The sequence below is a fragment of the Macaca mulatta genome, chromosome 3 (genome assembly GCF_049350105.2).
Source record: "Macaca mulatta isolate MMU2019108-1 chromosome 3, T2T-MMU8v2.0, whole genome shotgun sequence".
NCBI classification, from domain to species: Eukaryota; Metazoa; Chordata; class Mammalia; order Primates; family Cercopithecidae; genus Macaca; species Macaca mulatta.
Genome location: NC_133408.1, coordinates 80,537,550 through 80,550,153, shown reverse-complemented (window position 1 = coordinate 80,550,153; position 12,604 = coordinate 80,537,550). Strand labels below are relative to the sequence as shown.

The window sequence follows — 12,604 nt, the reverse complement described above, 5'->3', positions numbered from 1 at the left end:
CAACAGCATGATACTGGATAATGATAGACATATAGACCAATGGGCTAGAATATCCAGAAATAAACTAACTCAACTATAGCCAATTCAGTTTTTGGAAAGGAGGACAAGGCATTCAAAGATCCCTATAGGGAAAGAGTAATATTTTTAGCAAATGGTCCTGGGACAACAGGCTTTCCACATGCCAAAAAATGAAGTTGGATCCCTTGCATCATATAAAAAAAGAACTCAAAATGGGTCAATTACCTAAATATTAGAAGAGCTAAAACCACAAAACTCTTCAAAAAAGATTTAGCAATGGGTTCTTCGATATGACACCCTTAAAATTACAAACCTTTGTGTATCAAAGGACAGTATAAAGAAAGTGCAAAGACAACCCAGAATGAAAGAAATATTTTCAAGTGATATATCGGAGAAGGGTTTGGTATCTAGAATACATAAAAAACTCTTCCAACTCAACAACAAAAGGACAAACAACTTAATCAAAAATGAGCAAAAGACTTTAATGGACATTTCTCCAAGGAACACATACAAACGGTCAATAAGCACATAAAAAGATGCTTGACATCATTAGTCATTAGAGAAATAAAACCATGATGAAACATGACTTTTCATCCACCAGGATGGCTGTAATGAAAAAAAAAAAAAAAAAGGAAAAAAAAAGTTAGTGGAAATGTAGAGAAATCGGACTTCTTGTTTTTATCCATTTGGGTTGCTGTAAAGGAATATCTGAGGTTGGGCAATTTATAAAGAAAAGAGGTTTATTTGGCTCACAGTTCTATAGGCTGTACAAGAAGCATGGCACCAGCATCTACAGCTGGTGAGGGTCTCTGGCTGCTTTCACTCATAGTGGAAAGCAAAAAGGAGCCAGCATGTGCAGAGACCACATGGTGAGAGAGGGAGCAAGAGAGAGTTGGGAGAAGTCAGGTTCTTTTTAACAATTAGCTCCCACAAGAACTAATAGAGTGACAACTCATTACTACAAGGATGTAACCAAGTGATTCATGAGGAATCTGTCCCCATGACCCAAATGCCTTCCATTAGGCTCCCACCTGCAACATTGGGTGTCAGATTTCAACATGGGATTTGGGAGGACAGATATCCAAAATATAGCACTCCTCCTACACTGCTTGTGGGAATGTAAAATAGTGCAGCCATTGAGGAAAACAGTGTGGTGGTTCCTCCCCAGAAATCTCATTCCTAGGTATATACTTGAAAGAATTGAGAACAGATGTTCAAATAAGCACACGTACACACTTATGCACAGCATCACTATTCACAATAGCCAAAAGATAAAAGCACTCTAAATGTCCATGAATAGGTAAATGGATAAACAAAATGTGGTATATACATACAATGAAATATTATTTAGCTACAAAAAGGAATGAAGAACATGCTAGGATATGGATGAACCTTAAAAACATTATGCTAAGTGAAAGAAGTCAGATAAGAAAGATCACACGCTTTATGATCTTTTTTATAACAATAACTGGGTTGAAACTTTGATTTTAATGCGAGATCCATGCCTTAAGTTGTCAATATATTAAATAACAAATTTCCAGTGTGCTAGGGGTTGTGGATTGTGATATTTCTCAATATGAAACTACACACTGCACATTCTGCAATAATTTTTTGGGGAACTGTGTGATGAGCAACAGTCTCTGGTTGTCAAAACCTCCCAAGTGCAGTCACTTAAATTTAGAAAAGGTAAAATGTATAATATGTTTGCAATAAATATATTAGAAATCCTTAACTTTAAAGCAACATATATGACTACAAAATTTGCAAAAAGCAAACCACAATTCTAAAAGAAAAGAAGGTCCTTTCTAAATTTTCTATTTAAAAGCCAATATTACCTTTACAATCAGAAATAAAAAACAAACAAAAAAGCTTTGATAATGTGCAGGTCACCTCCAGCACTTTCCGTGGCATTTATTTACAAATATGAGTCATTCTGTTGAGATCTCTCTCACCAGGTAGACATATAGAGAAATGGTTTTTAAGGATCATTACTTAGGAAGACTTACCTACAAGAAGAAAAGTCAATGTAAACATTGTACTTAGAATAATCTTCCATGATCGAGTTACCCTAAAAGAATAAAAACAATGATTAGAAAAAGAATTTAACAACATCATGCATTTAACTTGGACTTTAGCCACTACTCCCAAGTCAACAAACTTACTTATTCTCATTCTTGCTTAATCTAGGTTGAGTCTATGAATTACTTTAATTTCCAATCCACTATTTTTTAAATCAAGAGATCATTTTCGTGATGATACACACTTACCAGCATATATGTGAGCACATAGATTTAGTCATACCTCTCGCTTTCACATATGCAATGCTTATGCTAGTATACGTCTATTTATATTCTTAAAATGCTTATAAGAAAAAAACAAAGGCAGTTTTCTAGATGTCTCAAATGTAGAATTAGCTACGAAAAAAGAAAAAGAAGAAAAATCAGGCTCTAATTTTATGGAAATTCGGTATTAAGATAAAAAACTATGACAATTAACAAATATCTGATAAAATTCTTTGAAGTCATCATGACCTTTTTTCCTACTCTGTGTTGAAGTATAGTATGCTATACAAATACGATTTGTGTTCTTTTCTGTATAATTGTACAGCCCAGTGATGCTTCACAGAATGAACACATCCATGAAACCTCACCCAGGACTGGAAATTGAGCACACTCAGTTCCGTGGACTGAATTGCACTCCTCCTCCCAACACAAACACACACCACACACACATTCATTTGTTGAAGCCCTACCCTCATTGTTACTGTATTTAGAGATAGGGTCTTTAATTGCTAATTAAGGGTAAAAGAAGTTATCAGTGGGACTCTAAACTAGCAGGATTGTTGTCCTTAGAAGAAGTGGAAGAGAGACTAGAACTTTTTCCCTCTTTGTGCAGTCAGAAGAAAGGTCACATGGGGACACAGTGAGAAGGCAATCCAGGAAGAAAGCCCTCACCAGAGACCAAATCAGCTGGAATCTTGGACTTCCTAGCCTCCAAAACTGCGAGAAAATAAATTTCTGTTGTTTCAGCCACCAAGTCTGTGGTATTTATTGTTGCAGCCCGAGCAGATAAATACACCAAGCCCATCGGAAGCCCATCTTGTGCCCTCATCAACCCTATACCTCCCACCTCTGAAGGTACCTGCTCTCCTGAGCTCTACCCCATTAAGTAGGTTTGCTGGGTTTGAACCATCTATAAATGGACCCATTCAGGTATGGGCCCTATCTGTCTGCCTCCTGTTCCCAGCCTTATGTCTGTGAGAGTCAACTGTGCTGTTGTGTATAGCTGTGGTTCATTCATTCTTATAACTGTATAGTATTTCATTGTGTGAATATACCATGTGGTTATCCATCCTAACATTGATGGGTGTTCGGGGCTATGATAAACAATGGAGTTATAAATATTACTACAAGCAATGCAGCTATGAACATTCTTGTACATGGTTTTTGATGAAGACAAGTATGTATTTCATTTAAGTATATTCTCAAGAGAGGCATTGCTGGGTCATAGGATACATGCATAATCCGTTGCAGTAGATTTTGCTCAGTTTTACAAAGTGGTTGTAATGATAACCTTTTCACATCCAACCTTTTAAAAAGCCCTAAAGGGCGGATGGGGAGGGAAGCTAAAATGATCACATTAAACTAAGGTGAAAGTTGTAAACTTCTGGATAAAGTATTACAAGTTGGCAAACTAAAATTTTCTACTTAAAACATACAAAAAATCACATTAAGATGGATCATTTGTTAACTGTATTCACTAGAGTGGGCCACCTAATTCTCCCAGAACAGAATCTTTAAGTAGCTTATCTCCCCTACATAAAGCAGTCATGCCTATTAGCCATCCAAGAGTGTGAGACAGTGTGGAAAGCAACTAAGAAGAGAATTTTCTTAACTCTCTTCCCTCCAGGGAAGTATATTCTGAAACCTCTTCCTTTTAACTATTATTGGAGATGTGGAGAGCGGTAAGGGGTCCACTGTATAAAAAAGTTGTTCATAGGTCAATTGTGGTCTATAAGAGCTCTTCTGGTGGGCTGCATTAAATGAAAATTATCACATTACCATATTTACCAAAGATTAATTCCAGTGTTATTTTTTTTTTCTACTAGAAAACTTGCTGCCAGGCTCTGCATTGCAAAATTCCTTCGGTGCCTTCGCCCAGCCAGTGGGATTCTGCCATTTGGGGCAAGCATATTTTGTTATTACTGTGATTTTGAAATGCTGCTCTACTTGTACTAATAACTTTGTAGTATTCCTTTTATTTTTATTGACAGTTTTGTTTCTGTGCAAGTGCTTCATTGTTACCAATAGGAAGGTTATTTCATCACCATTCATAATGCAGATGGCCACCACGCCCAGCCAGGGCATGGACACGCATCTGCCTCTCTGCTTCAAGGGCCTAATTGTATCATATGTCAAACCAACTGAATAATACAAAGTCCCCCACCCCATATACCTACCACTTTTCTATGGCAAATCTGGATGTTTTGCCGTGTTTGCTTCAGTGCTTTTCTAATAAAGTTTTTGTTTTTCCAGCAGGCAGCACATGGGCAGGGCGTTTTTAAATAGGTTTAGGGTCTTTGGATTCCCTGCTACAATAATCCCCACATATGTTCTCATTAGAGGAAACAGGGTGATTCACTCAAAATATGCATCCCCTACCAGAGTCTTTAGTCAATTATCACCCAAGAAGGTAATAAATGCCCCTCTGTGCCCAGAGTCCTGAGCCTGGTGCTAAGCTCTGCATACCACCAAGACTATACAAGCGAGGCCAATGACAAAAAAAAAAAAAAAAAAAAAAAAGTGAATTATCTGGATGGTTTTAAGTTCCTGCTGCTGCGGCTCATTCTTTTAAACAGGATGGCTTTCCTTTCTTAATCCTTGTCCCCAGTCTGCTGTTATTAATCCAGATACTGTTGACATAGAAGTATTGTGATCAAGCGTAAGTACTGTGATCAAGAGAAACCTTCAAAGGAAACTATTTGGAAATGATTTTCTCTATAAAGGAGGAAAACACTGTCTGTCAGGTAACAGGTAACAGGTGAACAGGACACAAGTGACAGATGTAACACATACAACCTACAATTTCAGGCACACCATTCTGCCGTGTTTACCTACCCATTCGCATCAGGGTTTTCATCCTCTGATAGCAAAGTGCTGCCACTGGTGCTACCGCTGGCATCTTCAGAGCAACCTCTAAAAAACATGGCAGCCCTTCTTGCCTTTGCTTTTCCACTCATGATCCCCTACCAAAGAACAAACAGCTGGTAGGATGAAGAGCAACATTTGTCCTCATTCCTATTTTATTAAAAACATGAAGCTATACATACAGTTTTTAAATTTGTTTTGTTTAATGTCTTCTTCCTCCACGGGTGTTTCTTCTTGAAGAAGGAATTTTGTAAAGCTTCTGAGTCTTCTGTTGCATCATCCTCCGTGACACCTCATAATGCAGATGGCCACCACGTCCAGCCAGGGCATGGACACGCATCCACCTCTCTGCTTCAAGGGCCTAATTGTACCATATGTCAAACCCACTGAATAATACAAAGACCCCTCCTCCCATGTACTTACCACTTTTCTATAGCAAATCTGGATGTTTTGCTGTGTTTGCTTCAGTGCCTTTCTAATAAAGAAAATATCAGAAATATAATGGTAGACCCCCAGGTATCCTGAATCTCAGCCCTCTCTCTTGTTTTCCACAGATAACTACAGCCTGAAAATTGATATACTCTATTCTCATTATTTTTGATACTTTACTATGTAAATGTGTATCTACAAATAATATTGTTTTCATGCTTAAAATGTAGACTAAATGTTATGCCACTCTTGGTTTTCTTACAATATTATCCATCTTGAAACATTAACTCCACTCAGTTTAATTGCTCTATGGTATTTCATTGTATATACATGACAGTTCATTTACCCGTCCTTCTATAGATGTATACTTATGTTGTTTTCAGTTTTTTTTGGGGCAAAGAATAATGCTCATTGCATGTTGTTATATACACATCACAAGGTTTTTCTAAACATACACCTAGAAACAGAATAGTTAGGTGGAAGGATGAGCTGGTTTATTTGGGGCATAAATTCTAGGATGACAGTTATTTCACTCTCAGCACTTTGGAGATACTACTCCACGGCCTCGTGGATTGATTGTTGCTGATGAGAATTCTGTCTGATCTTCATTTCTCTTGTGTTTTTGGCAATTTCTCTGGTAGTTTTTAAGATTTTCTGTTTATCCATATTTTCCAGTTGTATTTTAGTGTATCCAGGTTTGATACTAGTTTTTGTTTTTCCTCACTTATAACTCAGAGAGTCTTTTCAGTTTGGACACTTGTGTGTTTTTTTCAGTTCTGGACTATTTTTCAGCCATCAGGTCTTCAAATATTGCATCTCTGCCACTGCCCCAATTTTCTTAGAATGGTCCACCTATTGACACTTGTGTCTCCCCTTTACTTTCCATATAGTTCAACAGCTCCTTCATATTTGTTTTTGCCCTTTTCTCTTTTTACTTATGCTGATTTCTGGGTGCATTTGTAAGTGTTATTTTTCAATTTACTATCTATTTTCTGAGAGTCTAGATCTATCCCAAGAAACCCCCAAGTTTCTACTTTTTTACCTATTGGTCCAAAATTTGAAAGTTACAAAATGGTACACAGCAAATATGGCCTTTCCACCCTGCATTTGCCTTCTAGCTATTGGTTCCCCTCCCTCCTAGCATCTATGCTACCATTTATACTATTTCCTTTCAAAGATGTGATATGCATGCACAGTATGTGACATTGTATTATATATGTAGCATTTTATATGTATATTTATCTCTCCACATTCCTAATGGTAGCTTACTATAAACTGTGCTCTCCATCTTGCTTCTTTCACTTAAACATTTATCTTGGAAGTTTTTCTGATGGTTTGAGATAATCTTCCTCATTCATTTATGATTGAATAGTGTTTCATTGGGTGAATGGGCCATAGGCTGTTTAGCCTGTCTCATATTGATGGGCAGTTTGATATTTAAAATAATGTGCAATAGTAATCTTGTATTTAAGTTATTATCCATATGTGTGAATATATCTTTAAGGATATATAGCCAGAGGAGGAATTTCTGGGTCAAAGTCTATGTGTATTTTTCAAGAATAAACCCGTACATATACAGCCAACTAATCATTGATAAGTTTGCCAGGTGTGCACAATAAGGAAAAGACCCTGTAGTTCCTTCAATGAATGGTGCAGGGAAAACTAGATATTCACATGCAAAATAATTAAATTGGACACTTATCTTACACCATACCCAAATATTACCTTGAAATAGATAAAAGACTTAAACATAAGAGCTATAACCATAAAATTCCTAGAAGAAAACAAGAAAAAATCTCCTTGACATTGGTCTTGACAATGACTTTTTACATATGCATCAAAAGCACAAGCAAAAATAAATAACTGGAACCATATCAAACCAAAAACCAAGAAGCTTTTGCACAACAAAAGAACTTAATAGCAAGAAAACAAATAACTGAATTTAAAAGTTGGCAAAAGTCTTGAATAGACATTTTTTTTTCCAAAGAAGACATACACATGGCCAACAGACATATGAAAAGATGCTCAACATCATTAATCATCAGGGAAGTATAAATCAAAACAACAATGAGATATCACTTCACAGCTGTTAGGATGGCTATTATAAAAAAGATAAGTGGCTAGTGTTGCACAAAGTGGTACACGCCTGTAATCCCAGCTACTTGGGAGGCTGAGGCAGGAGGACTGCTTGAGCCCAGGAGTTTGAGACCAGCCTGGGCGACATAGCCAGACACCGTATTTTTAAAAATTTGTTAATCTTAAAACAAACAAAAATATGTAAAGATAAGTGTAGGCAAGAATGCGGAGAAAAGGTAACCCTTGTATACTGTTGGTGGGATGGAAATTGGTATACTCATTATGCAAAACAGTATGGAAGTGCCTTAAAAAATTAAAAATAGAACTACCATATGATTCAGCAATCCCACTTCTGGGTATATATATCCAAAGGAAATGAAATCAGTGTGTTGAAGAGATAGTTGCACTTCCATGTTCATTGTATCACTATTTACAAGCCAAGATATAAAAACAACCCAAGTATTCATTGATGGATGAATGAATGTGATTTATGCACACGCGCGCACGCACGCACACACACACACACACACACACACACAAGGTGGATGGGAGGTGGCGGGGGGAGAGAGAGAGAAAGAGAATGGAATATTATTCAGCATAAAAAGTAGGAAATTGTGTTATTTGTGTCCACATGAATGAGTCTGGAGGACATTATGCTAAGTAAAATAAACCAGACACAGATAGGTGAATACTGTATGATCTAATTTATATGTGGAGCCTAAAATGTCAAATCTGTAGAAGTGAAGAGTAGAACGGGAGTTGCCAGTGGCTGATAGGCAGAGGGAGTGGGAATGGGCAGATGTTGGTCAAAAGGTGCAGAGTTTCAGTTACAAGAGGCATACATTCTGGGGATCTAATGTACAGCAGGCTGACTACAGTTAGCAATATTGTACTGCATACTTGAAATGTATTGAGAGAGTAGATCTCAAGTGTTCTTACCCCACACACGCATACACAAAGGTAACTAAGTGAGATGATGAATATGTCAATTAGCTTGATTGTGGTAATTATTTCACAATGTAGATGTGTATAAAATTAACATGTACAACCGAAACATAGAAGTTTTGCTTGTTAATTATATCTCAATAAAGTTGGAAAAACTCCAAAATGTGTCATTTTCCTCGGGAAAAATTTCAAACAAAGAAAAAGGCCATTATTTTAACATGCAGAGCACTGCAGAGTCAAAAAAATCCAGTCTCTCTCCTGTGTGAAAGAAGATGATCTTGTTTCTCCAACGAGGTTGAAAACCCAAACTGCTATATAACATTGAAATACATAAATATATATCAGAAAAGAAAAGCTTGTCTTATAAATTACTCAGATTATCAGAAAGAAAGCACAAAATGTAAAAGCCCCTCCAGTTTGTGAAACCCTGGTGAGAGTGTGTTGTGTGTTCTAGAGGGAAAGACTGAACCCACAGAGGTGAAGTTTGGAGAGGGGAATTATACAAGGGTTTTCAGCTGCTTGAGATAGGAATAGACAGTAACAAGGCAGGGCAAAAGTGGAGAGATGGAAAAGCACAAACAGAAGATGTGTCCTGAAAGTTTAAATAAACCAGCTTCAGCCAACAACATGGGTAAACCAACAGAGACCAGGCAGGAAAGAAGGACCAGAGGGCTTTGAAAAATCCGAATTTGTACTCAAATACATTTTTCCTCTTCTCAAAAAGGTCATAAGTAGGAGATTATCTGCATATCTACAAGTAAAGTGAATAAAATTAGGCATAAAGTGAAAATATATGTCAGAGAAAGTTGGATCTTTCTAAATACTGAGGGCCATAATGTGGTAGAAAGATGATCATGTCATAAAGTATAGAAAATAAAGACATTGAGATATTCTCATTATAAATAAATTATTATTGTGTCATGTTTTAATTTGCATGGCATCATTACCTACATTCTTATCTGATCTGGTTTGCAAATATTTGTAATTTCAATCACACTGCAAAAGTCAAAAATTGGCCAGGCATTGGGGGGCTCATGCCTAGAGGCTGAGGCAGGAGGATACCTTGAGGCCAGGAGTTGGAGACCAGCCTGGGTGACATAGCAAAACCATTGTCTCTACTAAAAAATTTTAAAATTAGCTAGATGTGGTGGTGTGGGCCTGGAGTCCTAACTACTCCGGAAGCTAAGGTGCGAGGATCTCTTGAGCTCATGAATTCAAAGCTTCACTGAGCCATGATCACACTAACGCATTTCAGCCTGGATGACAGAGCAATATCCTGTCAAAAAAAAAAAAATAAATAAAAATAAAATAAAAAGTTTCTTCTAAAGAATGATAACGCTTCATCATCACTCAACTTATGATTTCAGCTAGTCAAGAAGGTTATCAGCTAGGATGAATGCTGTACTCTTCTGTTAATCCAATGGAGAAATAAAGATGCTCTTTGGTAATGACAGCTCCAGTTATTATGATCAATTAAAAAAAATAACCTTCTTGACCAGGAGCCGTGGCTCATGCCTGTAATCCCAGCACTTTGGGAGGCTGAGGCGGATGGATCACGAGGTCAGGAGTTTGAGACCAGCCTGACCAACATGGCGAAACCCTGTCTGTACTAAAAATACAAAAATTAGCCAGGTGTGGTAGCACGTGCCTGTAATCCCAGCTACCCCGGAGGCTGAGGCAGGAGAATTTCTTGAACCCAGGAGGTGGAGGTTGCAGTGAGCTGAGATCGCGCTACTGCACTCCAGCCTGGGCCACGGAGCAAGGCTGTCTCTAAGTAAATAAATAAATAAATAACCTTCTCTTGACCATACAATCGCGTAGCTAGAGGATGCCATGACTTGCACAAACAAAAGCATTTGTCATGCTTGGCAATAACCTAAGAGCCTGTATACGCAGTGGAACAAACATTTGACATTGCAGTATGAAGTCTTGATTACTCATGACTGGACCACTGAAGATGCTTAGAATTTGTTATGAAATTATATTACAGCAGGATAAACCACAGAATTAGAGTTAATTCCTGCACAAAAACTATCTTCTCTTTAACCAATTCTGATATTACCTGTCTCCTGCTAGATTTCTAAGGCTATACTCATGTAACAGAAACAGACTCATGTTCAGTTCAAGTTGTCAAATACCCACCGTCACAAAAAGTCTTGATTTTTTAAAAAAAATTTCAACAAGAGAAAACCAAGGCTACTAACTGTTGCTGCAGTCGTTGGAACAACAGGATTTCTTTGAATGTTCTCTGCATCAACTTATCCCCTCAAACTCTCACAAGGGGTTACCGCTGGGTAATTAGCCCTATTATTTTTGCCAGGGTGGCATGGGGCTTTCTGGGTATCCAAAGTGTCTCCTACCGAACTGTGCCATAGCTGTTGGTGTCTATTGACCTCACCAAGCATATGCCAGATCGATAATCTTCATTCCCATGAAGCACCATTGGTAATATATTCATTGTACTTTCTGTAGACCTCAAAATCCACGCAACCAAAAAGTTCGCACTGAAGCCAAGTGTTTGGAGTTCTAAACACGATTCTATATAAATATGGTCAAGAGCTTTAAAAAAAGTCTCTCAACTTACAAAACAATTATTCCCGAAAAATGAGATATAAGGAAGAATGTTCACATTTTATCGACACACAATTTCCAAATACTTATTAGTCTTTAAAAAACGCATTAGATGAGAAATTTGCAAGCAAACTTGTCTAAAACTAAGGATTCCTTTACTAAGTGAACCATTCATTACTCCTGCATCTCATTAGTAAATTCTTTTTTTTTTTTTTTTTTTTTTTGTATACTGGTGGGGTGTTTTGTTTTGTTTTGTTTTTAGAGTGAGACAGTTATACTTTGGAAAACATGATGCATGTCCCCAATTTTTCTGGACCTCTCTGCAGTAACTGTGGTTCCCAGCCAGAGCAGCACGAGGACTGAGGCCTGACTCTTGCCTTGGGCCCACGTCCCCACGCCCCCACACTCCCACACTCCCACACCCTCACACTCCCACACACTCACACGCTTGTAACAGTAAGGCCCTGCTCCCATCCCCGCTAAGTCCCGCCCGGCTCCCGGTGGCATCGCCGCGCAGCCCTGCCCTGGTGCGGCTCTGGGCTCCGGGCAGTTGACAGGCGGTGCCCGCGCTCCGCTTCCGGCCCTGATTGGTCCATCGCTGCCCACCAGGCTTCTCCTATTGGCTGCCAGTGATCCCGCCGCGCCCGCCGGTTGGCCGTTCAGCCGTTGCCCTGGCGACGCCGATGTTGTGGTTCCGCAGCTCCCTGGGATTTTGGGTTTGGTTGGCTGCAGCCCGCCAGCCGTGTAAAAACTCCAACGCCGGGCGCCGCGGGCAGCACCCACGGAGACCCGCGGGGAGCTGGTGAGCCTGAGCGGGCTGGAGGACAATGGGGGCGCCCACAGGGGCCCCGGCCTTGTCCACTGTGAGGAGCTCACGGTGCGGGCAGTGCGCGCCGGGGCTGGAGGGAGGGGACCACCTTGTCGCCGGGTTGGGATGAGCACAGGGCGGGATCTCCCAGCCTGCCCAAGTCCCGCGGCCCCTTTGTTACCTGTTGTTTATCCTCTCTGTACCTACTGTATCCCTGGCGTGGACGTGCCTGTACTGAATACCCGACGTGACGTACCCCCTGCTGTGTGACCCGCACGCACGCATCTCTGCTGAATACCCCGCGTGAATGTGCCCCTGCTGTGTACCCGGAGTGCGTACGCCCCTGCTGTGTACACTGTGTGGACATGCCCTGCTGTCTACCTGGCGTGCATGTGTTCCTGCTGTATACCGGCGTGATGTGCTCCCTTCTGTTTACCTGGCGTCGACCTGCCCCCTGCTGTACACCCTGCATGGAAGTGCCAGCGCTAGGCGATCGCAAGGCGCCTGCAGGCGTGTCAGGTGGAGGCTTACAGACCGACCTAGAGGGGGCGCGCAGATTTTGCTTTTGCAGTTGCAGCTTCTGACAGCGGGTCAAGCAGGCAGCGTCCAG

General features: G+C 39.8%; 1 protein-coding gene across 2 annotated transcripts in view; it reads right to left on the bottom strand.

The window, feature by feature from the left end:
- SUN3 (Sad1 and UNC84 domain containing 3) overlaps positions 1–5,426 on the bottom strand; it is a 46,906-nt gene extending 41,480 nt beyond the window's left edge. The window contains exons 1-3 of one of the 2 annotated variants that reach the window (XM_015133575.3): positions 5,348–5,426; positions 5,136–5,263; positions 2,025–2,086 (exon numbers count right to left, since the gene is read on the bottom strand). In XM_015133575.3, coding sequence (XP_014989061.3) covers positions 2,025–2,086; positions 5,136–5,257 — 184 coding nt within the window. In that variant the 5' untranslated portion in view covers positions 5,258–5,263; positions 5,348–5,426. Of the gene's footprint in view, positions 1–2,024; positions 2,087–5,135; positions 5,264–5,347 lie in introns of those variants that run through there. The other variant, XM_077997881.1, reaches the window with a different exon arrangement.
- Positions 5,427–12,604: the final 7,178 nt, after the last annotated feature.